Here is a 27587-nt window from a genome sequence, read left to right on the forward strand (position 1 = left end):
CCGTAAAAGTGAACTTTCAGCATAAAATCAAAACATAAAAGTACGCGTTTGCCTTCGACATTTAAGACCTACGAAGTTCTCGAACACTCCTCTTAAATGGGGTATCGGTGTCCAATACTCGTATTGGATATTAATACTTGTATGACACCTATTGGACACGTATCCATGAAGTGTCCAATTTAACAAGTATTTGTTAGATTTATGACAATTCTAATACGGTTTTAACATAATTTTAAAAAGAAAAAATACATTAATTTTCTCAAAATTCAAATTTTATTATATAAATTGGTATTATGATTATAAAAATAAGAAATAAATCCTTGTGAACCAGTCATGAAAAACATCCTTTCTGCTCTAAAAAATAATCTAAAAAATATACTTGTGCACATAAATCTTTATTGTAAATTTATATAATTAATAATTATATAATATATAGATCCGTATCCCCGTGTCCTACATTTTAGAGATTTTATGTATCTCCGTATCCGTGTCCGTATCGTATCAGTGTTCGTGTCAGTGTCTGTGCTACATAGTTTAAGACATCGGGAAGACAATTTTCTATCTTCAACAGTAATTAAGTTTATTTTTTAAAATAAATATTGATTTATTAAGGGAATTTATTTTGAGTTTATAGAAGAAAAAAAATCATTTGGTAAATAAATATTAAAATTAGAGCTATGATGAGAATCCCTCTAAGATTAGACAATTTAATATCCAATTCACAGCGCGAAAAGGTTCAATTAATTAAAAATAAAAAATAATAAAAGCATAAAATGACTTACGGGTGATTTTAGGGACAAGGAATTGAAAAGTGATGCGACTCATGCACGCTACGCTTCGTTGTTGGATATATTTCATGTCCACCTACGTCATCGAAAATCTTTTAAATATAAAATACGTAATTCCGAAACTAACCCCACTATGTAATCTATTCTCCTCTCTCTCCTCTTTTCTTCATATATTCCAAACCAATGCACGCATCTGACACCAAAACTCGTTCTCTCCCTGTATCAGCAAAACGTTGTCGTTTCATGTTTCAATGGCGAGACTCGTCGGCGGAAAGTATAAAATCGGTGAAAAAATTGGGAGCGGATCATTCGGTGAAATTCACATTGGTAGGAAAAGTTTTAGGTATTATTTATTTTTGTGAAATAAGTTTTTTTTTTATTTCAAATGATTTTTGAAAATTTTCAAACTTAATATAATTGTTTTTATTAAATTCATAGTGATAGCAAATTATTGTAATGTAACTTGATTTTTTGATGTTCAATGTTACTTTTGTCCACAATTTAATTTTAATCGGTTATATTTTATTTTTTTATTTACTGTTCATATATTTTGTTCATCAATTTGATAAAAGAATCTATAATAATTTAATTTTCATTAAAAAATTCAAAATAATATCTCATAACATTAAAATAAATTTTTATATAACTTTTACTTTTTAAAGAATTTAGTTAATAAAGTACTTTCTGAGATAAAATATTTACAGAATTAAAATAAAATAAATTTTATTTTTAAAGAACTAATTTAGTAAATACTTTTTTAGAAAATATATCCAATAATTTATATAGTTTTTGTTTATTATTATTATATATATTATATGTTTAAGTTGTGTATGTTTTATTGCTGTTTTCAGGGTCACATATTGAGACTTCTGAAATCGTAGCCATCAAAATGGTGAGTCTTAATTCCTAGATCGCGACATTCCAAATTTATTGACTTCCATTTATGGCATTCTTTAACCTCATTGAAGTGATTTTTTTGACTAAAAATATTTAAGAGTTAAATACTTTTTTTTCTTTTGGTAAAACAGGAGTGGTTTTATTTCAATTTCTATTATTTTTTGCTTTTTATCTTTTTCTTTCTAATTTCTTCTATTAAATGTAATGGTAATGACATTACCATGATGATATTATTTATTATATTGGCCAAATGAATGACTTTCACGTTATAAAAAGTATTCATAAATATACTACATCGTTAAAAATAAAATAAAAATGGTATATTTGTGAAAATTAAAAAATATTTCAAAATAAAAAGTAATTTATTTATAATGATTCAATATTAAAAATTAAAAATTTATATGAAAATATTTCAAATATTTTATTTTTTTTATCATGTTATTTATCAAAAATTATATATATAAAAATAAGGGTTTAAATCTGGTGGATCAACTGATTCATAATTTCAAAACGAGCTAAAATATTTGGATAAAAATAATAAAATAAAAAAAGAGAGAAAAATTAAATCATTCATTTTATAAAAATAATTTAAATAAAGATTTTGTTTGAATAATATAAAATATATTAATGATATAGTTTTGAATTTTTTTAAAGATAATATGTAGACTAAGAAGAATACATAGGTTTTTATCTCTGATGGTATATACTTGTACTTCTCTTTCAGAAAAAGCATCTAACTGATTACATCTTACCTTTGTCCATTCCACTACAAGGTTATATCAATTATACTATAACATAATTAGTTGTCCTTGTACTTTCCACATTTTGGTAGGAATGTTTTATAGAACCACCCTCGCTGATATGTCCTTTGTTTGTCCAAACTCACCTTGTTCTTCATGCCTTCTAAGATGGATGTTCCATACTTTATTCTGCAAAAATAATTAAGAGTGCCAAAATTGGGCTATTGACTTGTTCCATCGCTGGTTCTTTAAAAATGAGATGAGTTTGATTCAACTGACTCGTTAAAATTATACAAATTAAAATTGGTAACTCATTTTATTATAGATGAGTTGGTGGACTCACAAGTTATTTTTTAATTTTTTTATAGTACCACCTCTAGTTATATATACTTTTGTGTACATGCTGCAATTATAAGTTCTTTGGTTGTCTTATAATATGGATGTGTTTATATTCTTGATTTGAAAAACAAAGGATGGTAAAACGGGTTGGAAAAGGATTGACGATTACTTCTTGTACTCGATCAATTTCAACTTATACCCATTTTGTTTTAAATGATACAAATGTCCTTAAATAAAAGTGGAGGCGTGGATCAAAAATACTTTTGGAACCCCTTTTTGGAACATGTTTCTTTCTGGATTTAGATTTATGGAACACTTTTCTGAATTCCAGGGAATTTTTTGGGAACGTATTTTTTGCATTATGGAATTGCTTTTCCAAAATGGGATTTTCAATTTCAATTTCTATTCCTAAATTTCATTTCCATAACACAATAATTTATTCTGGATTTTCTTTTTCATAATGAATTTTTTGAATTCCAGATTTTTATTTTTAAAATGAAGGATAATTTTGGAAATTTCGAAAGAGGATAAGGTACATGTGAATTCATCATTTAGGTAGGGTATTCATCATTCCAAATAAAAATATCAAAATTTTAAATATATATTACATTTATATGTTAATTAACATATAATGGTTAAAAATTGTGTAATTTATCGTCTATCAATTCTAACACTTTAAAGTGTAGTGTCAAAATGATAAAATAAATATTGCAATTAATAAAATGATTAAATAAATAGTATTATAAAAAAAATAGAAAACTAACACTACAAGAAAAAAGACTTTTAACAGAGGTTATTTAGCGGAGGTTAATATAACCATAGGAATTGATTTAATTAACAGAGATTTTTTTAGTCTTGTTAAATTTGAAAGTTTTATTCTAAATATTTCGACAAAGTAATGAAAGTTTTTTTAACCATTGTTAAGTTCCAAAGGTTATTTTAAAATCTCAACAAAGTAACAAATGTTTTTTTAACCTTCGTTACATTTCAAATATTTATTTTAAAACCTCAGCAAAATAATAGAGGTTTTCTTAACCTTCGTTAAATTTCAAAGGTTTATTTTAAAACCTTAGTAAAATAACGAAGATTTTTTTAATTCTCGTTAAATTTCAAAGGTTTATTCTAAAACCTAAGCAAAATAACTTTTTTTAAACTTCGTAAAATTTCAAAGGTTTATTCTAAAATTTCAAAAAACTAACGGAGGTTTTTTTAACCTTCGTCAAATTCCAAAGATTTATTGTAAAACCTCAATAAAACACTCCAGATTTTTTAAAATTAAAAAAAAATTAAATCTATTTATAAATAAATAATTAAAAATTATATACTTTTAATATATTTTATAAATAAATTCTCTAAAATTTGGAAAGTGTAACTTTACATTACAAATAAGTTTTCTAAAGTTTCAAAAATTTATTTTAAAAAATCAGCAAAATAACCTTAGATAATAAGTATTTCAACAACTAATCTTGGATAATAAGTATTTCAATGGTATTTACATATTTCTTATGCTTGATGGTAGTTGATTTATATAATGCATAATTTTTTTTGTTACGATCTCATACTTCAAAAAATGGACTTATTTATTTTTAGCTTTTGATGTACATATATTTTATGTGCAATTTTAGTTTTAGTTATAATTGTTAATATTTAATTTTCATAATTTTGAAATATTTTAAATTAAGGCCTTTATTTTAAAATGCATTTAAATTAATTCAATGTGAAAGTGAAAAGTAATAAAGTTAATTTCTCTTCGCAATATGTTCTTGCAATCTTTAACCAAGAACACACATGACTTTAAAGCCCACATTTGACAGATAATGCAATTATTTAGGATATATAAAGTAATGATAAACACTAGTTGTTGTCGAGCTAGGTAATAGTGGCTTGAAGTTGGGGCAGTAAGGTGATTGAAGAAGCAATATTGGATTAAGAAGAAGATAATGCCTTATCTAGTATTTCTTCTCCTTATATATAATATACATAAGTGTGGTTGAATTGTGATTCTTTGCTAGGACTGCCATTGACAGTCATTGAGTCTGTGCCGTAGAACAGTGTGTCTAGGATGGAAGAGAGAAGTCAAGAGGATCGTTAAAGATGATGAGAAATGGGGTTGAAGGTTATTTCAAACGACAAGTCATTTTACATAAATTGTGAAACTCATGGTATTTTATGAAAGTTTTTAAACCCATGGTACTTAACGAAGGTTTTGAAAAACATGGTATTTTACGGAGGTTCTTAAACCCATAGCATTTAACAGGATTCTGAAATTTTTTTCTTGAGGTTTGAAAAAAACCCAAGGTAACATGTTTCCCAAGAATGATTTAGCTAGAGAAAGTGCAACCCTGGAAAAATAACTTAATAAATGTTTTAATCTTGAATAATGTAAAAACAAACTCCCGTTAAAATCATTTTTTTGTAGTAATAATTATTTAATAAACGGGTAAATAAGAAAATTGTATCTTATATAAAAAATTAATAAAAATCTTACCTTATGATAGAAGTAGAGAAAAATAAAATAAAATCTTACCTTATAAAAAAAGCTTAGAAGACAAATTTAGTAAATAGTTTTAAAATAAAAAAAGGCATCCGTATAAAATTTAAGCACTATTTAATGAATAGTTTTTCATCTACAACCATTAAATGTATGACTCTGGTTAAGATATGATTGGGGGAAGTTGTTGGATGACAATTTAATATTGGAGGTTTTAAGGTGTTCAATTTATTATCATGTTGATGATGATAAACTTAAACATGATATAAGAAAAAGGTGTTCGTGAGCTACACGAGTGAGATGAAAGGTTTTATAAAATGATAATTTTCTAAAGCACGGGAGATTGTCAACAAAGACATTGTATTTAATGAAGTTTTTGTGATGCAAGGGAAGTCTTAGGAGGTAGGGATAGATATTTAGAAAAGTTTAGGAACATGTTGATTTCTCTTTGAAGGAGTAGTCTGCTATAACTTTAGTGTCTATAGACGAGTCATGCGAATATTTAGTAAGTATAATACAATAATAATTTGATCATCAAACCTTTGTTTAAAGGTATCAAGGCAAAAAATTTAATATGAGAGATATGGGTTTAATGGTACACCTCCAAATGCGCCAGCTACACTAGGTGAAGTTGTCTAAACCAACTATTTTTCTTAGGGTAGTTGTTTGTGTTGAAGGTGAAAAGTGGATTCTAGCCATCCACAAAGAGATAAAATCATTGCATAAAAATGAGACTTGGAAGCTAGTAAGACCACCCAAAATCAATTGTATTGTTGGGTGCAAATGGATATTCAAAAAGAAGTATTTGTTGAAGAGTTTATCTCAACGTTTGATGACACAATGGATGGTAATGTGTCTATCTTGAGAAGAGTGTTTGACTGATGAAACATCTACATCAGAAAAGATATCTAACGGTAAAATATTTAGTAACATGTCTACGTCAAACTACATCTAATTTAGAGCTCAACTAGTAGCTAATGTCTACGGTCAGAAGGAGGGTGTGTTGTGTAAGGTGAAGAGATCGATGTACGGGATGAAACAAACTCATAAAAATAATGTAATATATTTCACCAATTCATCATCACTCAAGGTTTCATAAATGTCTTTATGATCCATGCATCTATCATTAAAAGGTGGAGAAAAGGTAAGTCCATATATTTATTGTTGTATATAGACGGCATATTGATAACATCTTAAGACGAGGGTGAATGATTGAATACATTACTAGGAAATAAATTCAAAATTAAAGATATGAGCATATTGGAGATGATTTTGAGATGAAGATAAAGAGGAATTGAGTCCAAAAGAAGTTTTTTTTTTGTGCCAAAGGAATTATATCCATAAAGTTCTGAGATGTTTTGGGATGGAACATGCTTAAGTCATAAACACACCTTTGACAACTTCTATATATCTCTTTATAACTCAACACCACTCAAACTATTGTGGAAAATACATATCTTGTGCTCCTTATGCTAGTGTGGTTGGAAGTCTTATGTATGCAATAATATGCACTAGACTGCTCCTTATCAAATTGTTAGTCTGGGTGAGCAGGTGTGCTAGTAAACTTAAGAATGAGCATTGACAAACGTAAAAAGGATCTAGGAATATCTAAAGGGGATCAAAGACATTGAAATAATCTTCAAAGTTGATTCACAATGTGTTGTGGTAGGATTCTTAGACTTTGACTTTGTGATAATCTAGTATTGATTATGCTTTCCCAGTTGACAACTCTCTAGTAAGTTGGAAAACTAATATCTAACTAATAGTGATTTTATACACCAGGAGGGATATTATATATTGAAGGGTTTGATGCAATTCTGGATTTGCTCAGGGGAAGACATTCATCTTCTCATATAGTTTGAATGTAATATATTTAGTCAAAGTGTAGTGCAGTAGGCCAAAGATCAATATGTTTGTATAAAAGAAAAGATTGAAGTGAAGAAGATCGACACCAAGGAGAATCTCATAGATGTTTTCACATAAGCCAACTCCTAGAAGCAAGTTCATGCATTAATTTAATTTGTTGATTTTGGATTATTGGTAGTAATTCTAACAAAAACTAAGGGTAGTACAAGGTGTAGTTTGTAGGATATTGTGTATTAAACTTCTTTGAGGACAAAAGCATCTAGTTATAAGGTTAAGTAGCTTAGAGTGTTTGACAAAGCTTCTGCTTCTAACTAGACACATTTACTTGGCTAGAATATCTATTTATATTAGACTTAGATGGTAAATATTAACAATATTGCAACTCTTTCAATTCAGTTAGTTAGAAGTTTATGAGTACTTTTAACTAAGTCGTAATTGTCTTATAGCTCTACGTAAGAGCAACCGAACAATGGTCATAGAGATGGCACTACAAGAAAATTATTAAATAGAAACTAATTTTAGAGACAAAAAATAATTAGTTGGAATAGTGACTAAATTAGAGACCATTTTAGAGACTAAAAAAATTATTGGTTTCTAAATTAGTTTTTATTATTGATAAATAGTTTCTAAATTGGTATCTAATTAGTTACCAAGGTTTTTGCTACCAAATTTAGAGTCTAAATAATTGGTAGTTAAAACATTGGTAGCTAATTACATAGCAATTTAGAAACTATTTATCAATAATAGAAACTAATTTAGAAATTAATAACTTTTTTAGTCTCTAAAATGGTCTCTAATTTAATCATTATACCAACAAATTATTTTTGGTCTCTAAAATTAGATTTTATTTAATGATTTTCTTGTAGTGTGCCTAGATATAAACTTGTATTAATACAACAATATCTAATACACAAATATTCTTTGTTTTTTTTTTCTTTAGAAGGTGTGATTTACAATTATCATTGTCCTAATTCTTTGTTATTCTATCCCGATTTGATATTGAGAATCCAATAAATAATACTAAATATGTTTCTTATATTATATTTCAAATTTTAGTTTTAATTCATATAAAATTAGGTTTAATTAGTTATTTGTTGTCAATACCTATGTTAGTTGTTTCTTAGTCTTTAATTAAAATCTATATTTTAGTGTTATGACTAAGAAACTATATGATTTAGTTCTGATATAAATTTTATTTTACATTTTAATCTTTTTTGTTTATTTTGTAACAGTTTTAAACTAATAGAAAATTAATAATAGAGACTAAAACATACACACATGCAATAAAAATATGCACAGATCTTTTCCTTTTTTTTTTTTTTTTTATCTATTTTGATCAGCTAAAAGGCTTCTTTGACCTACTTGGCAAATGAATTTTTTAGTGGTTTGTTTGGTAAACTATTTTTTTTTTTAATATTTAGCTTTTAATAACGTGTAGTGTTTTCTAAGACGCTAATTTTTAATAATTAAATTAAATTTTTAAATATAAATATAAATATGTTCGATATGCCATTTTTTGCATTTAGCCACTATTTTAATAGATAATTTCTCAAATTCTAATACTTAACTAGTTTTATAAGTTTCAACTATTGGTTATCAATTAGTTTTTTTAACTTTGAGCTAACATCGTAGACATATATTTTTTGTACATTTACACTTTCATTTTGCAAGCAGTTTCACTTTTTCTATTATCCTTTTATGCCTGTCAATTAATTTTGAAAGTACAGATAAGATTTATTAGTCATCTAATAACTTTCAACTATCCTTTAGTTTTTCTTTTAATTTTCAGATAACTTCCCATCTATATATTTTTATCAAATATAAATAAATTCTTTTGTACATTACACTAGAAAATTATTAAATATAAATTAATTATAAAAACAAAAAATAATTATTTATTATATTAATTAAATAATATTTTAAAGATTAAAAAAATTATTAGTATTTAAAGTAATTTTTATTATTGATAAATAATTTTTAAATTAGTATTTAATTAGCTATTCACGTTTTAGTTTTTTTTTAACTAAAATTTTAATAGTTAATTATATATCAATTTATAAATTATTTATTAATAATATAAACTATTTATCAGTAATTTTTTTAATTTTTAAAATAATATCTAATTTAATTAATATAATAATTAATTATTTTTTATTTAATTTTTTTTTATATTACAGTTCATTTTTTCTATTATCTTTCTATATCTATGAAAACTATAGATATTGTAAAAAGGGTTTCTAAAAAGCAATTTCTTGTTCAATAGGAGAACAGGAAAACAAATCAACCACAGCTATTGTATGAGTCCAAGTTATATAATATTCTTCAAGGAGGAAGTAAGTTAACAAAAGCTCAAAAAGTGCTGTTGCAACAGTTTCCATGTATTGTGCTGTGTTAATAGATTCTGATTCCACATAGTCATGGAATTGAAGGTGGAATTCCAAGAATGAAATGGTGTGGTACTGATGGGGACAACAATGTTCTTGTTATTGAACTTCTGGGACCAAGTCTTGAAGATCTCTTTTACTTCTGTGGGAATAAATTATCACTCAAAACAGTTTTGATGCTAGCTGATCAGATGGTAATCACTGATTCATTTCAGAACCTGTTTCTTAGTTTTTTTATGCAGATCTTATCCTATTTTGTGTATCCTATTGTAAGTAATTAGTTGTTATAGTAATGTGATAATAAGATAAAGAAAATAAGATTTCTGTAGGATAACAAGTTATAATTCTTTTAGAAAAAAGATACAAGTATTTAGAGATTAAGTAAAATTTCATTTCAGTTCAATTTTTACTCAATGAATTTTGTTTTGGAAATTGTATTTAAAATCCCAAAACTTGTTAGGAGCTTGAGTTCTTTATTTCCAATAGCAAAAATACAACAATTGAAAGATGTTTACTCATTTTCCTCTATTTTCATATTGTTCAACCTCTTTTCATTACAAAAAAAAATTAATTAAATAAAGAGAAAAAAAAATTATTTACCATATTGATTAAATTATATATTATTTTAAAAACAATTTAAATTAGTTTTAATTATCTAATTTTGAAAACCAATATATTCATTTTAAAAGTAAAAATGAAATGCACATTGATATGATTTTATTTAATTGACCACAGCTTACAAGGATAGAGTATTTGCATTCCAAAGGATTTTTGCATAGAGACATTAAACCGGATAACTTCCTTATGGGTCTTGGAAAGAAAGCAAATCAGGTACAGCTTTATCATTAGTTCTTCAATTGCTAGTTTAAGAATGTGTGGATAAATTTTTTTTACTTAGTATTTTCTTTAGCTTTCAACTTTTAATATATAATTGGTGCAATCTCTAACACTATCAGATATACATGATTGACTTTGGACTAGCAAAAAGATATAGGGATCCAATCACAAATAAGCATATCCCTTACAGGTACTTGTATTTTTCTGTCTGTTTTTACTATTTTATCTAATCTATTATTGTTACATATCTTAATGGTGTGTGTATGGTTCAAAGGAGATGCCATGTTAGGGTTCAGGTTCAGTAATTATGGAACATCCAATTTTATTATATAAAAAGGAATAGTAGAACAAAATTATAGATATTTTATTATCTGCAACTCCTTTATCTTTGTGTGGTAATCTTGTATTAAGTATCTATTGAAGTTTATAATGATTTAGATTCATTATAAAAAATTTATTAAATAAAAATTAATTTTAAAAATAAAAATTAATTAGTTATTATATTCATTAATTAAGTTAGATATTATTTTATAAACTAAAAAATTATTAATATTTAAAATAGTTTTTATTATTAATAAAAAATTATAAATTAGTTTCCATATTTAACATTAACTATTAAAGTTTTCAACTTAGAACGTCCAAACTTTTATGATTTAATATGTTTTTACTATTTTGTTTTTTACGTTCCTTTAACCAAGATCAGTCAAATATTACAAATCTCAAATATAAATTTCATGTAAATTGAACCCAAAATCAATTCAAAATAAATTTTGTAAATTAGGTCAAAATTACACAAATCTAGTAGTGAAGGAAACCTGAGGAATTTAAACAATTTATAAACTACAAAACACAATGAAATTAATGAAATAAGATGCTTACTAATTAACTAATAGTAAGGTAGAAACACAAATATCATAAAATCAAAAGGCACCCAAGCTTATGCTAGTGTATGAATGCAAAACATTTTATCAATCAGATTGTTTGCATTCTATGAGACATTGTCACAAACAATTTGTAAACTACTTGGAAAAGTAGATTAATTGACAATTATGGAAAGAACAAGAGGTAAGACATGACATGAAAGGATTACAAACTAAAAATAACACCTAATTGCACACTTTGACCAATTAAAACTAAAAATTATGCAAAATAAGTCTGAATGTAAAAATAGTAAGAACATAGGAACAAACTGTGAGAAACCTATGAACATGAACATGAACGATACATAATTTTTTTGAGGTGATTTGCACCGATTAATTTGTTGTTTGAACTGATTAAAAACTTAGAGAAGATGATTAAACAGTTGAAAGGAAAGATTAACCGATTTTATTGAAAAATAACAGTGGATATGAGATGTAAAACCGTGGAAAAGAATAAACAAATGGTAGAAATTCAATTTCAATCAATGAAACAACAAGACATGTAAGGAAATGTGATGAACAACATAGATTTATAGGATTTTATTTTAAAACAAATTAAACACTTAGCTGGAGAGTGTGCCGTGAGATGGATCTTCTTTGTTCTGATTACCACATGATGCAAGTCAGGAAAGATTGAATGTTCATCTAGCAAGTTGAACTGTGAATGATTGAAGGTTTGACAATGAAAGTGTTTGGAAGTGGATTGAACCTGTGATACAATGAAGTGTGGAAAATATGAAGGATTCAAGAAGAGGTTAGACCTACTTATTGAGGTGTTCTAAGCTTAGTTCTCTAGGAACTCTAGCAAAGAGGATTTTGAGATTCAAGGAGAGTTGAATTCTGATTCAGTAAAAAATTCTCAATTTGCAAAAGTCTAAATTACAATGAGCATAATGTCCTATTTATAGGCTAGAGGAAGAGTATGAACCGTGTGGTGCAAGCTCCCTTACAAGTTAGGGTTAGGATTAGAAACCTTCAATAGGTCGTGCAGTGCTTCTAGAAGTCCTTGCTTGAATCCTTATGTGAGGGTTTCTAGAAGTTCCTCATACTCTTTCTAGCTTGTACTTTTATTCTTGTCTAAATGTGGTCCATAATACAAGGCCTAGATGAAACCTATTTTGTAGAGCTTCATAGTCGTCTTTACTCTTAGCTGAAGGTGTGGTGGATTGTAACGTGGGGATGGTCCTCCATCACAAAATCTTTTTTGTTTCTTCAATGATGGTAGCAATATGTTCAAACTTTATATCTAATGATATAATAGTTTTCTCCATAATTTTTATATCATCAATCCTTTCACCATTTGTCTTAAGTTGATTAGTGACCGTTTAGACTATAGAGAAATAATCAATATGATTTTACCTGAAATCTTACAAACTTGGCTTTTAAAATTTGAAGACACTCCTTATTTATTAGGAACTTTTCCTTGTATGAAGTTTGACGATTCTTCCATGATTCTTTTTCCAACTTTTCTTTCAATATCTTCTTAAAATCATTGTGATATAATTCTTGATATATTAGATAGAAAGCCTTTTTGTTCTCTTTCTTGGGTCTCTCGGCTATCCCTTTGAGTTTGAGAAAGATTATCCTCGTTCTCTAGCTTAGTATGACCTTCATAATTATCTCGAGAACATTTTGCACACTAAAGAAAGGCTTCACCTTGATGGTCCATGTCATAATTGCTTTTGTTAAAAATTGAGACATAAAATAGAATCATGCCTATGTAGCCATCACTTTAGATAAGATCTTTGATGCCAATATGATGGAATGATATTTTAGTGGTGAAGGAAACATTTGAAAACCGAAGAGACTAGAATTTTGGAGAAAAATGGTACTTATAATTGATTACTATCTATTTTTTTTGAATTTTTCACTTTCTAGTTTTTTTGATTTTTTAGAAACTCTAGGACAATCACCCTATTTACACCAATGGCTCTGTATGTACCATGGTTGGGATTTTGACAACACATACTTAATTTCATGGCTACAAGATGTCTTAGAGAACTTTCTCCTCAAATACTAGTTTGCTTAAATATATAAAATATTTCTATATACTACTTTAGAGCTATCTTTTAAGGAGATATTTCAAAAACTTCTAGCATGTCTCTTTATAACATACTAAAAATATTTAGAATTTTAATTTTTTGTTAATTAAGACAACTAAGGACCAAAATCAATTTTATATATCAATAGATAATTATGATTATTGTTGCTTAAAATTTGTTTTTACATTGATAAATTCATCCAGAGAGAACAAAGGCTTAACAGGGACTGCACGTTATGCAAGTTACAATACTCACTTGGGAATTGGTGAGTACAAAGAATTTTTCTTTATTTTTTCTTTATAAATTGTAACTTACAATCTCTCTCAATTTTTGTTTTACTTATTTAGAGCAAAGTCGTCGAGATGATTTGGAGTCTCTTGGCTATGTTTTAATGTACTTTTTAAGAGGAAGGTATGTGTAATCCTATTGAATGTAATCTTAAGGAATCTAGATTTAATAAAAAAATGTGATTATTAGTTGCCTAGGTTTTCCAACTATGTATAGCTTGACTACTTGGTTCTTGAATTTTTTTAGTCTTCCATGGCAAGGTTTGCAAGCTGCAACCAAACAACAAAAGTATGATAAAATTTGCAAAAAGAAGTTATCAACACCCATTGAGGTGTGTTCACCGATCATTTTCACTTTTACTATGAATGATTCTTTTTCTTAAGTTGTATATGAGAAAATTTTATGATGCATTTATGGTCCACAAACTACTACTAAAACTGGAATGGAGTTTGTTTGGTGTAGATTTCCTTTTCATCTCTTTTTTTTTTTCTTCATTTATTTGGTTGAATAATGAAAGGCAGGGTCAAATTGTGAAAAAAATAGAGAAAAATGATAATAAAAATTAGACAAACATGGGTAACTTGGGTTTGAAAACTTGAATCCTTGACTTTATAATCAAACTATTAGTTTTTTAAAGAATGGTATCAAGGTTTAATCAATGTTTAACTCAGTCATCATCATCCTAAGAGATATTTTCCTATTGAAATTTTTGTTATGCATATAAGTTTACTTACTACATTTTATGTTTGTAGGTACTTTGCAAGTCTTATCCTGTGCAATTTGCTTCTTACTTTCATTATTGCCGCTCTTTGACATATGATCAACGACCAGATTATTCTCTTTTGAAGCGTCTATTTCATAATTTGTTCACTCGTGCAGGTATTAACTTTTGATTTATCTGATAAAAAATGCATGCAACTCATGCCTTGTTGTAGAAGTTAATTTGCTTGTTAGTTTATTATTCCCACCAAATTAATTGTAGTAGTGTATGATATTTTATTTAAAATGAAATGAATGTATATTATTGTGAATTTGAGCTCTAATTTTGTGTGTTTTGACGTGTTTAGGCCACATACTTGACTATATTGCTCAAGCTTAAAAAGTAAAATGTATGAATTTCACATTGACTATTTTATATTTTTGTCCACAAGAAGAAAATTATTAAAAATATGAACATTAGTAAAAAATTAAAAAGAAACATGAACAATACCTATAAAAGATAGAGATATATAATAAAGCATACAATGAATCTACATTATTGAAAATTAATAGATTCCAAATATAAAATAAATTTTGCTTATCATATTTTGGTAAAATTTGGTTAATCTGGTGGATTGATTTGAGCTGCTTAAAGCACTTTAATCGTTCAACAAATTATCATAATCTTTATTCATTAACAATTTATTAGTATTAACACCCTCCCTCAAAGTAAGGCTTAGGATAAAGGAAATTTGTTTCAAATATGCATGAGAATAACCTTGAAGACAAGGTTAGTAAATAATTCAACAACTTGATCGGTGATAAAAATATGATGAGTGGCAATATGAACAAGTGGAGCTTGTTTGTGAATGAAATGATAATTCAGTATATTTGTGTTTGTTGTGAGCATGGAAGACTATACTGATGGTCATGTGAAGGGTAGTGATATTGCCACAAAATAACAGTAGAGAGAAGGCAAGTGAAAAGTTAACCATTTGAGTTCACCTGTAGTCTTTTCAATCGTCTTATATATAGTTTCAATGTTGGAGCAAGACTATTGGTTGTTTTTTAACAGACCATGTGTAAGGAATTAACTCATTCAAATTCACTATACATCGTGTACCACACATTTAAAGAACGATAATATAGAAATCCATAGAATAAATAGTAGAAGGTAAACAATAAGAGAAAGAATAAGAAAGAATCACACACAAAAATTAATGTGGTTCAATTGAAGTATTCATGAACTTCAATCAACATCCATATGAGAATACACTAACCGCAAAAATTACAACTTTACATAGTTTCTCTCTCAGCAAACCCTCACTCAAAGTATAACTCAAACGTAAGCTTCATCTAAAGATACAAAGGTCTTATTTACATATTATAGCTAACACATGTGAAACACACTTAGTCTAACAAGGAAGACACATGAACAATGTTCCTCATTATTGAACTAGACAGTCGCTTAGAAGGTTTCACCAGATGATCCATAACTCAGTAGATGCTAAGAGGCTAGACGATTTATTGAGACAATCTACCAAATATTATAAATCGTATATCTAACACTGGATGGTCTAGCATGGTTAGGAATTTTAGGAACCTTTAAGCAAGATTTTTACTGATCATAAATCTTGACCATGGTTCAAAACAAATCTTCTGAGCGAGAGTTATTTTTTGCCACTAAGCCCATTACCGGCTTAGTCTCCAACTAGCTAGATCAAATTCAAGCAATGAAAGAACTTGTTTCCTGACATAACCTTCATAATCATATCAGAGGGATTATAATTTGTTTTCATCACCTTCACAAATTCTCATACAATCTCCTCTCACAAAATACGGTTTGACATTAATGTGCTTATTTATTTCATGGTAGAATGGATTCTAGGACAACTGTATCACGATGCTTCACAATAGAAGATGACAATTTGGTCTTGCGCCTTCAACTCCTTGGCTAGAACCTTCAACCATAAGGCTTCATTCACAGCTTCTGTAATGACAATGTACTCTACTTCAGTGGTTGATAAAGCCATTACCTTCTATAATCTAACCTTCCAACTGATAGCAATACTTCAGTGGTTGAAAGACTTTCTGGTGTCCGAACACCTACCAAAGTCTGAATCAACAAATCCTTTTATGGAAGCATCTTTGACAGACTATCTAGCTCTACCATAAACTAGAACTCTTTCAAGTGAACAAAGAATCCACTTAAGAGCTTGTTAATGAGCTCACCCAGGATTTGACATGAACATGCTAACAATGCTCACAACATAGGCTATATTAGGGAACATTCATACAATCATGTACATAAAAAAAAACCAATATTGGCATGTGGAAGACTTTCCATGTAATGTTGTTTCTCTATCGCCTTAGGAGATTGTTCATCACTCAACTTAAAGTGAGATGCAAGAGTTGTCAATATAGGTTTTAAGGTAGTCAAACCAAAATTTCTCAAGAACTTTTCTGAGATAAATCACCTAAGACACATATAGATACTTCAAATCATGTTGCCTAATGATATTAATCCCCAATATCTTCCTAGTAGCTTTAAGGTCCTTTATTTCAAACTCATCGTTCAACTCAATTTTAAGCTTCTAGACCGTAGGCTTATTATTTCTTTCTTTTGAATGTCATCTACATACATAAAAAAATAATGAGTATTTCCCAAATAGCATAGATAATTTCTAAGCCAACAATGAGTGCAAGTGCTTCATGTTAAGCATTAAACTCAAAGTCGCCATCAATTTTGTTTTCCGTGGAAATTTGAATAGCCAATAATTATTACCTTCAATTTTGGTTTTGAATGTCATTTATAGTATAATTTTAAATGTAATTTATAGTATAAATGTTATCAGATAATAGGTGAATTTGAAAAGTCTATTGTGAGACTATATAGTGATATTGCACTCTCCATTTGAAAAACAACAAAATTAAAAATATATTATTTGTTCACAAATTGGTATCAAAGTTGTGACCAATATAACCAATAATTTGCCACTGCCCCAATTAACAAAAAAAACAAACTATGACAATTAGAGCATGCAAATGAAAGCCTTAAGGTTTAAGAAGGTTTTGAAGAACTAGAAAATACCAGAGGATACTCGGTGTCCCAAAACAAAATATTGAAAGAGACACGATCGAAAGATAAGGAAACTTTGTACATGTTATATTGAGTTGTTGATGAGGCAATTTTTGAGAAGATTGTTGGTGCATCAACTTCAAAGGAAGCATGGGACATTTTGGAAAAGGTATTCAAGGGTGTCGTCCGAGTTAAACAAATGTGCCTTCAAACTCTACAAGGTGAGTTGGAGGCCATGAAAATGAAGGATTCAGTAAATGTATCTAGTTACATTACTCGTGTGCAAACGGTAGTTAATAAACTCAAATGCAATGGAGAAACTCTCACAGATGCAAGGGTTGTGGAGAAAATTATTTGGTCATTGACCGATGATTTTGAAAATTCTATATGTGCAATCAAGGAGTCAATAAATTTGGGAGAAATGACCGTTGATGATCTCGCAAGTTCTCTTAAAGCATATGAATAACGAAAGAAGAAAAAGAAATAAGATGTCTTGGAGGAAGCCTTACAAAAAAAGATGACCATCAAGGAAGAAAATGTAATGTACGTGCAACATAATCGAGGAAGAGGACATGGATGCGGAGGTCGCGGTTTTGGCCGCAATGGAGGTTGTGTTCGTGGAAACAACAATGAAGATAGGGGACAAATGAGCCTGCAATACTGGCATGGAAAAGGTCACGATCGTGGAAAAGGTGGTCATTCAAATCATCCAAATGTTGAATGTTTTAACTGCGGAAAATATGGACACTATGCAAAGGATTGCTATGTCGAGAAGAAAGGGGAAGAAAATGAAAATTTAGTCGAGGAATTTGAGAGAAAAGATGAAAAGATTCTAATAATGGCCAATAAAGACGTCACTTTGGATAATGACATGGTATGGTATCTAGACATCGGTGCTCGTAATCATATGTGTGGGCACAAAAACCTCTTTGTTGATATACAAGAGATAAAAGATTACAGTCAAAGGCCAGGGAAAATATGTTTTCCCAAAAGAACGAAGAAAAAGGTACTATGGAGGACGTTTATTATGTACCTGAAATAAAAAGTAATATTTTTAGTATGGGACAATTATTGGAGAAAGGATGTTTAGTTTTCATGAAAGACTGAATCTTACACTTGAAGGACAAAAATGATAGAGTGCTTGCACATGTGGAGACGTCAAAGAATTGGATGTTCAAACTCCACTTAAAAATATATGACATTTACAGTTTGGACACTTACACTATGGTGGGCTAAAAGAGTTAGCAAAGAAGAAGATGGTCCATGGGTTACCGGACATGGACTACATTCAAGGAGATGTCTTCAGTTTGTTCATACCAACATATGGGGCCCAATCACTTCCAAGTCTTTTAGTGAGAAGAAGTATTTCACTACTTTCATTCACAACTATGCACGGAAGACTTAGGTTTATTTTTTGAAGGAAAAATCATAAGCATTTCAGGTGTTTAAAAAAATTAAGGTGATAAAAGACAACCAATTTATACATCTAGGCTTTATAGTGAAGCACATAATACATGTCAACCGCTTCCACAAACTATTGTGAGGAACAATGTATCAGAAGATTACACCATATTCACCTTAGGAAAATGGTGTCGTGAAAAGGAAAAATCAACTGATACTTGATATGGTTCAATCAATGTTGAAGAGCAAAAACATGTCGAAAGAATTTTGGGCGAAAGTAGTGCAATTTGTTGTGTATGTGCAAAATTGATGTTCGCATACAAAATTGGTGAATAAAACACCACATGAAGTATGAAGTGGTCATAAACCAATTGTATCACACCTTAAAATGTTTAGTGCGCATGTACCAGACCAAATAAGAATCAAACTTAATGATAAAAGTAAGAAATATGTGTTTATTGGGTATGATGAGAAGACAAAGGATTTGAAGTTGTTTGATCCAATTGCCAAAAAGGTGATTGTTAGTCAAGACGTACAAGTAAGTAAAGAAAGTGCATGGGACTGGAAGAACCAAATGGAGGAGAAACAAGAAGAGTCATTGAGTGTTGCACCAATAAATACTCCAATAGTTTCCCCAAATCCTGATGAATAAGAAGAAGAGCCACACCAACCTAAGATGTAGAGCCTACAAGATCTTTACAACTCAATTGATGAAGTGCATTTGATTTGCTTATTAGCAGACTCGGAGAACATTGCATTTGAGGAAGCATTAAGAAACAAGAAATGGAAAGATGTAATGGATGAAGAGATAAAAGCATTTGAAAGAAATGCAACGTGGGACTTAGTAGAGTTTTCAAAAGGATATAAACCCAAAGGTGTAAAATGGGTGTACAAGAAAAAAATGAACTTCCAAGGGGAGATTGAAAGGAACAAGGCATGCTTAGATGCAAAAGGTTACAAACAAAAGACAAGAATTGATTATGATGAAGTTTTTTCTCCAGTTGCAAAAATGGAGATAATTTGACTTCTTTTGTCTCTTGCTGCATAACTTGAGTGGCCAATCTATCAAATGGATGTGAAATCCGCATTTTTAAATTGAATCCTTAAAGAATATGTCTATGTAGAGAAGTCGCCTGGATAAATGAAATATGGAAAGGAGAACAAAGTATTGAAGTTGAAGAAATCACTGTACGGGTTAAAGCAAGTGCCATGTGCCTGGAACACCCTAATTGATACATACTTCAAAAAGAATAAATTTAATTTTTACAATGTCCTTACGATCATGCACTGTACATAAAGAAAGAATAAGGTAATTTACTTTTTATTGCTATTTATGTTGATGACCTTATTTTCACGGGGAGTAATCAGAAGATGGCTGCAGATTTTAAAGAAGTTATGAAGTGAGAGTTTGAAATGACAGACTTAGGATTGAAGAAATATTTTCTTGGCCTTGAGATTACACAAAGATATTTTGGAATTTTTGTGTCACAAGAAGCATATGCGAAGGATATCTTGAAGAAAAGTAAGATGGAAGATTGTAATCCAGTAACAACGCCAATGGAGCTTGATATGAAACTCTCTAAATTCGAGGGAGGAGACCAAGGGAATGCAAGTGAATACCTTAGTTTAGTAAGGAGTCTTCAATATTTCACATGTACAAGGCCGACAGATGGTATAGTAAGTCGATTCATGCAGGAGCCAAGATGTTAGCGCCTAAAAGCTATTAAAAGAATTCTTCGATACATCAGAGGAAAAAAATCACTTGGGCTACTCTACTCAAAGAAAAATGAATTTAAGTTGGTTGGATACTCTGATAGTGATTGATGTGGAGATGTAGATGATCGAAAAAGTACAGTAGGATACATGTTCTACATGGGAATACAACATTCACATGGCTCTCAAAGAAGCAACCAATCGTAACTTTGCAACATATGGGGCGAAATATGCTGCAACATCTTGGTGTGTGTGTCACACGATTTCGTTAAGAAATTTATTATGTGAGTTAAATTTGTAGCAACTTGAGGTAACCAAAATATGAGTCGACAACAGATCAACTATTGAATTGACAAAAAAATTTGGTTCATCATGAGAGGAGTAAACATATTGATGCTCATTTTCATTTTATTAGGGAACATGTGAAGAATGGAGAAGTACAAATAATGCATGTAGCAAGTAGTGACCAAGTAACAAACTTTTTGACAAAGACTCTACCAACAACTCTGTTTGAAAACTTGAAGGAGATGATTGGAATAAAAAATAGGAAAAGTTTGAGTTTAAGGAAGGAATTTGTTAAACATTAAACTCAAATCCATGGAGATTTGAATAACCAATAATTATTATCTTTTATTCTGATTTTGAATATCATTTATAGTATGATTTTAAATGTAATTTATAGTATAGTATATTATTAGATAACACATGAATTTGAAAAGTATATTGTGAGACTATATAGTAATATTGTACTCTTCTTTTGCAAAACAGTAGAAATAAAAATATATTTTCTGTTCATACTTATTTAGATAGTGTTCCAATTATCAACTCTCGAGAAAGACGATATTCCTTTTACCAACTAATGAATCTTTTTGTTAATTTTGTGACAAAGTTTTTGAGTTTGTTATGTTATTGGGATTTGGTTTAGTGCATGGGTGGGGAATAAATCATCATTTGTCATGTGACCGATCAAGTCTCTTGATTGTCTTTTGGGATTAAGGCTTGTTCACGCCATAATAGGTAGGTTGTAGAGTTGAGTCTAAGAATTATAGAATTACTAACATTGAAGGATAATGAAGTCATGAAGTAGCAAAGTGTTCACAAGTACTCCAAATACTAAGAAGAAAAAAAGATAAACGGTATAGATTTAAATATAAATGTAAATACTACCTATACAAGAAAGATAGAGAGAATATATATTAGATTGGATTCTAAATAATTCTAAATATATACTAAAAGTCAAGGTTTGGTCTTGGCTCTACTCTAAGTCTAGTTTTAGGTCATTTTTTTTCAGCAAATAATTAATTAAATTAAAAAATAAAAGGAATACTTCAGGGGTGTCCCAACCCTTATACAACCTACTCTCTACCTATTCTTGCATCTTGATCAGATTGCTATATTATACTAATTGTTCATGACTTAATAGAAATTACATTAAAAAGTTTGTTTCCCTTTACAAGTGTTGATCCACCTCTCTAAGATAGCAACAAATCTGCAGAATTTGTTTCCTCATACCAGCATGCTTCACGTACTCCCACAATAGAAAACTCCTTCACCATTGTCACATTTTGGCTAATTGTTACGCATTCTAATTATAACCTTTTCTTTCTCTTCACGTACCTTTCATCTTACCCTTCCCCCACTTTCTTAGATAAATTATCACGAATGGGTACCTTCTACCTAGTTGTTCATTAATGACTGCCATCTTCTCTATCACTTTTTGTTGAAAAGGTGAACCTTGCACCCCTCAATAATCCTTGCTCCTCAAAATATCCAAGCCGAATTCCATCTAGACAAAGCTGCCTTTTATCTTACTTATTGGGTTCAGCTCTCTCACTTTCTTAACATCTTGTTTTCTTCCTCTTACTATGTTGTCTGCAAGAATTTCTTACCAATACTAGCTTTTTGCCCGTTAAACAACACTTCTTACTCCTCCCTGCAAAAATTCCAAATATATTCATCACAGCACCACAACTGAATATTGAACCTCACCCTTCCAACTACAACAACTTCTCTGTCCTCTGCTACTTATTATTGACATCTCCTCATCCTGTTTACCTGCAACACAAAGCAACTACCTTCTATTCCACTCAAGTGACATAAAAACAGAATGTTCCATAACCATGGATATACAAATCAAACACAGTTCTTAGTACCATCCAACCTTTCATGCTTTGTAAATAGAGTATGAAATAGTTACACAGATTGCAACAAGTTGAACTTACTTTGTTACCATATTAATACAGGTTAGGGGTGATAAAATCTATTCAGAATAAGAGAAATTCACTTTCCTTTCGTTATGTTTCATTCAAACCCAGGATTGTACTTGTGCCAAAGTAAAGATTTTCTCTGCATCTACCTTCCCTTGGTTAAAAATAACCCTGTTTATATGCTTCCATATACACCACACAACTGAAACCCACATGCTTTTCCATAATCTGTTGCCTTCTTTATTTAAGCATAAGCATGAAAATTGTTCGAAATGACAAATCAATTCATTGTGGTTCACCGAACTAATCCCCAACCAACTGAGGCACATATTCCAAACTTTAATTGATTCCTCACATAAAACTAGGATGTGTGAAGTTGTCTCCTCCTCATTCCCACATAAAACGCATAAAGTATCCCCCATTGCAACACCCCTTCTCTGCAAATTCTGTTTAGTCGCGATTCTATTCGAAAAAGCCCTCCACACATAAAACAGGCCTGAGGGCATAACCTTTAATTCCCAAAGATGTTCAAACACCTCCAACCCCCTCCCAGTTGTGTGATTTGCTATCTTATTATAAGCTGATTTTACTGAAAACGAGTATGATGGAGGGTCATTCAAAAACCTTTTGTCCTCTGTGCCTTGGTGTAATGACACCTGTGATATTATTGTCATAAAATCCTCTACCATTATTTTTTCCCACTTAAACCACTCTCTTCTCTATCTAAATTCCCACACCCATCCTTCTGTAGTCCATCTTCCACATCTATCTATGGTCTTATCCTTCAACTCTGAGTTATTATATAATCTTTCAAATCTCTCTTTGAGTTGACCAATATCTAACCATTCATCTTCCCAAAATTTGATTTTCTCCCCAGATCCCACTTTCCAGACTAAGTTCGCATTGAACCAATTATTGCCTTGATCTGAAGTTCTGACTTTTGTTATATCCTTCCACCATCTAGATGAGTTTGTTAGCCTCCTCAAACCGTACTTCGAATCTAGAAATTCCTTCCAAAGTCCTGTCTCTGGTGATTCTAATCTCCATAACCATTTAGCTAGGAGTGCCTTGTTGAACACATCAATTCTCCTGATTCCTAGTCCACCCTCCTTTTTCGCTTTACAGATGTTCTCCCAACTAGACCAAGCGATTTTTATCCCTTCTGCTCCCCACCCCCATAAAAACTTTCTTTGTAGTTTTGTGATCTCCTTGCACACTCCTACCAGGACTTTAAAAAAGGATAGAAAGAAAAGTGGTATGGCGTTGATGACAGATTTTATAAGACAAACTCTTCCCGCGAAGGACAAGTTCCTCCCCTTCCATACTGAAAGTTTCTTTCTAATCTTTGATAGAACAGACTCCCAGAAGGAACACCTAGATGGATTACCACCTATAGTTAGTCCTAGGCATGTAAAGGGTATATTAATTGGTGTTTGAACCCTTTGGATTGTATGAGGTTGGTTTGGTGAGGTTTTCAGTGTTTTTACCTTGATGTTAGTTTGGTAGACGTCTCTTGGGAGGGTGGAGGTGGTTAAAGCGTGATTGTATAAGGGTTGGATCACCCCTGAAGTGAATCATATTTATTAATTCATTTTGTTAATAAAAAAACAAGAATATATATTAGATTGTATTCTGTTCAGCTTAATTGTAGGTTAATAATTCTAAATATATACTAAATTTCCTTATTCTATTGAGATAAATTTAGGGTTTAAATCTTGGTTGTTAGTAGTTGGGAATAAATAAGTTATAAAGTGTCATGCATTGATGTGTTTATGTACTTCATTAATTGCACTGTTGGTGTTCTTATCTGTTATACATTGTGGTGTAATATTTGTCTTCTCTGCTAATGTTATAAAATTTTCTTTAGCAGGATATGATTCTGACTCTTTATTTGATTGGACTATTCTAAAATATCAACAGATGCAACAACAAAAGATACAAAGTCGACCAATTGTCAGTAATTCCTTTCCTTGTTCAGTAATTTTGAAAGCCTTTTTCAGAGAATTGTTGCTTTAAACACCCAATCCCCATCCCCTTTTCCACCATTTTCTTGAGTTTTTTTAAGAAAGTTTATGCTTTCACAATATGGAGAGTTATATATAATTTTTTATGAAAGTTTTAATAAAAATAATATAATAAAAGATAAATTAGTAATTAAATAATATAAAAATGATTAAAATAATAATATTGAGAGTTGTAGAGTAGGTATAGAGAAAAAGTTAATTTTCAATGAATCATGGTTCTTTCTGTAAAGATGTAACCTTCATTCTCATGGTATAGAGGTTGTCTCAATAAGGTTTATGGTAAACACTTACGTAGAAAAAGGAGAAAAATAAATAAGCTTATATAAGTTAAAATCAAGTTATACATGACTTAATTTAAGTGTTTGAAGAAGTTATTTCCATTTTTGTTTCCTTAAAAGTGTTTATAAAACATTAATCCAAAAGAGTTTGTAGTGCTTTTCTTCTTTCTCTTAACTTCAAATCTCTGTTAAAAAAATTTCTTTTAATTATGGTTTTCTGATTTCATTACAGGATAATGAATAATGATATGTGGGTTTTTTGATACTTATGTGTTAAATATGTACTGATTTATTGAATATCTCACTTCACTATTTTGGAATTTAGGCTCCACTAGCTGTGCCTACCAGTCTTGAACAAGTGGAGGAGGATAATAATAAAGGTAAACTCAGTCTTGTATTAGGTATCTGAAGAATCAATTCTTATCATTTTGACATGGTGTTTTGTATTATAAGTTATGTGATTTCCATGGTGAGGTTACTAGCTCATAGTACAAAGGGTTAGAAATTTGAGGTGATATTTAAAAAAAAAAATTCTCAGCAGGTGATATTTTAGTGACCATTCAAGAAAGAAAAAAGAAACAAAATTTTAATGGATTAACTTTTGAAGATATTTGTTGCTGAAACCAGAAAAGTATAGTATCATTTGATATACTTAGGTTTTGGTTGATATGGTTTATTTGTTTCACAGAACATATCTGAGATAGCATTATAGAGATAATTCTCTGCAAGAGAATGTTGTTGTATTGAACACATCTGATTCCTTATTTCCTTTTTCAGGAGTCAATGATTCCACTCAAATTGATGTAGAAAGAACACCAATCAATGTTCAACGGGTTTTCAAAACAACATCAAATATTCAGAATCTTAATACCAAAATTGCATCAGAGAAACATGTATATTCCTGATGAATGTTTTACCATTGTTTTCTTGCCTCTGTTATTTTAGTGTCTTATTCAAACTAAGCTACCTTCTATTCCTTGCTATTATTAATTTCATTTTGTGTTGCCCATTTTGTTACCACAGAGGGGGAGTAACAGGGAAGAAATTTGAATAATTTATAGTTTATTTTAGGATGAACTTGTGAGTGAAATACAGGAACAAATTACTATATTTTACAAACTTGATAGAAGTGGCATAGTGGTTAAGGTTTAAACATCTTGCATTCACACATTATAGAGATTATTTATTCAATGAAAATCCAATACTCAATTCTTAATGTGTGCATAAACTCTTGTGGCCAATAACAATTACATGTTTTATATTTCTAAGATGCATGTTCACATGTGTTTATAGTTGTTGATTTAACTATATCCATCCACATATTTAACTGAAGTAACACATTTGATGGTAATAAAACTGTTGCAGACTGTGAACAATTCAGCTGTGTCCACTGCTATGCCCAGAGTCTCCACAGAAAATGTGTCAAAACCAACAAGGCTAGTAGGAACATCAAATGTGGGTCACGGATTTGGGAGTAAAACTGGTACTTCGGGAGGCTTTGTTCCTTCACTACGCCGAGTTTCATCAACAAGAAAATAGGTAAGTGAACAACTAAACTAGAATTTTTAACCTTATCTCTCACTTTTACTACTTATTCTTTCACAAATTGCTACACACTACTAAAGGTGGGATTTTTATGAATGTGATGCAATTTTACATTTTATTAAAATAGATAAGTCATGATATCTTTGCATTTTTGTAGTTGAAATTTGATTATACGAAAATTGTGTCATTTTACTCGATATCACTCTATATCAGTATCACTCTATATCAGTTTAAATGCACTAAAATCGTGTAATCTTATACGACTTATTCAAAATGAAATCTATTCAAGTTTACACAACTTATCTAATTAAGATATAAAATTACATACATAACAAATCCAATAAAGGAAGAGAATTTTGGTGAGTCACTTTGTTTATTTCTCAAACACTGGATTTGGAAGTGTCATGTGTGTTTCTGGCAATTGGGATTGCAAATGTAAGAAAATGTAAGGGTAATTGGTGCTGTAAAGGCATTGTGTAATTAAACTTGTTAGTGCTGGGAAATTATGCAAAATTTGCTGCATAAATCTGCCAATGTAAGAGTAGGGAGGGTGTGTTATAGAAGCCTATGCCTTGTAAGTTTTTCTGTTGCTTTGTAATGTTTTTTGAATTGTAAATTAGGTGATGAATTTTTTAACACTTGTATAAAGATAAAGAATTCTTCTTTTAATTGATTTAATCTTTGCTGATAAAAATAAAAACTCTGACAGGTAAGAAGATGTCATACCAATTTTGCTGAGCATGACAACCCCATTCAATATTTTGGGAATGAGTGGAAGCAGGGTGTGGAGATGATTGAAGAGCAATGTATGATTGTAGCTGTTGATTGAAGGCAATGTGCCCATTATGGGAGGAATTAAACTCAACTTAAACAAACTAACTAACCACTAATTAGTTGAGAGATTGTTATTTGTTCTATATTTATTGTTGGATTATAATTTATAACTCTATTTATTAAAAATTTGTGGTTAAGCATGCATGGGTGAAGGATGTGACAATCCTTCTTTTGGAGCACTTAATTAATAATTTTTTGTTTGTTTGAAGCATTTG

The 27587-nt window shown here is 29.8% G+C and overlaps 1 protein-coding gene across 5 annotated transcripts; it reads left to right on the top strand.

Moving 5' to 3' along the window:
- The first annotated feature begins 932 nt into the window (after positions 1–932).
- Positions 933–27580, top strand: LOC137813534 (casein kinase 1-like protein 3). 5 transcript variants are annotated; one of them, XM_068615853.2, is made up of 15 exons: positions 933–1131; positions 1640–1680; positions 9385–9454; positions 9551–9699; positions 10241–10336; positions 10462–10532; positions 13508–13569; positions 13652–13715; positions 13839–13923; positions 14345–14471; positions 24562–24644; positions 25319–25373; positions 25771–25886; positions 26359–26532; positions 27248–27580. In XM_068615853.2, the coding sequence occupies exons 1-14, from the start codon at positions 972–974 to the stop codon at positions 26530–26532; spliced, it is 1353 nt and encodes a 450-aa protein (XP_068471954.2). In that variant the 5' UTR covers positions 933–971; the 3' UTR covers positions 27248–27580. The 5 variants fall into 5 exon arrangements, with proteins under 5 accessions (XP_068471954.2, XP_090156329.1, XP_090156330.1 ...); XM_068615854.2 differs by having other exon boundaries at positions 963–1115; XM_068615855.2 differs by lacking the exons at positions 933–1131; positions 1640–1680 and having other exon boundaries at positions 9390–9454; positions 9537–9699.
- The last annotated feature ends 7 nt before the right edge of the window (positions 27581–27587 follow it).

This window comes from Phaseolus vulgaris, chromosome 1, assembly GCF_051622355.1.
Source record: "Phaseolus vulgaris cultivar YP4 chromosome 1, ASM5162235v1, whole genome shotgun sequence".
In the NCBI taxonomy this organism is placed as follows: Eukaryota; Viridiplantae; Streptophyta; class Magnoliopsida; order Fabales; family Fabaceae; genus Phaseolus; species Phaseolus vulgaris.

Excerpts from the sequence above, each read along its gene's own strand:
- LOC137813534 (XM_068615853.2), top strand. The coding sequence starts at position 972 with ATGCACGCATCTGACACCAAAACTCGTTCTCTCCCTGTATCAGCAAAA. Across the intron at positions 9,700-10,240 it reads TGATGCTAGCTGATCAGATG|CTTACAAGGATAGAGTATTT; the intron begins GTAATCACTGAT and ends AATTGACCACAG. Across the intron at positions 10,533-13,507 it reads AATAAGCATATCCCTTACAG|AGAGAACAAAGGCTTAACAG; the intron begins GTACTTGTATTT and ends AAATTCATCCAG.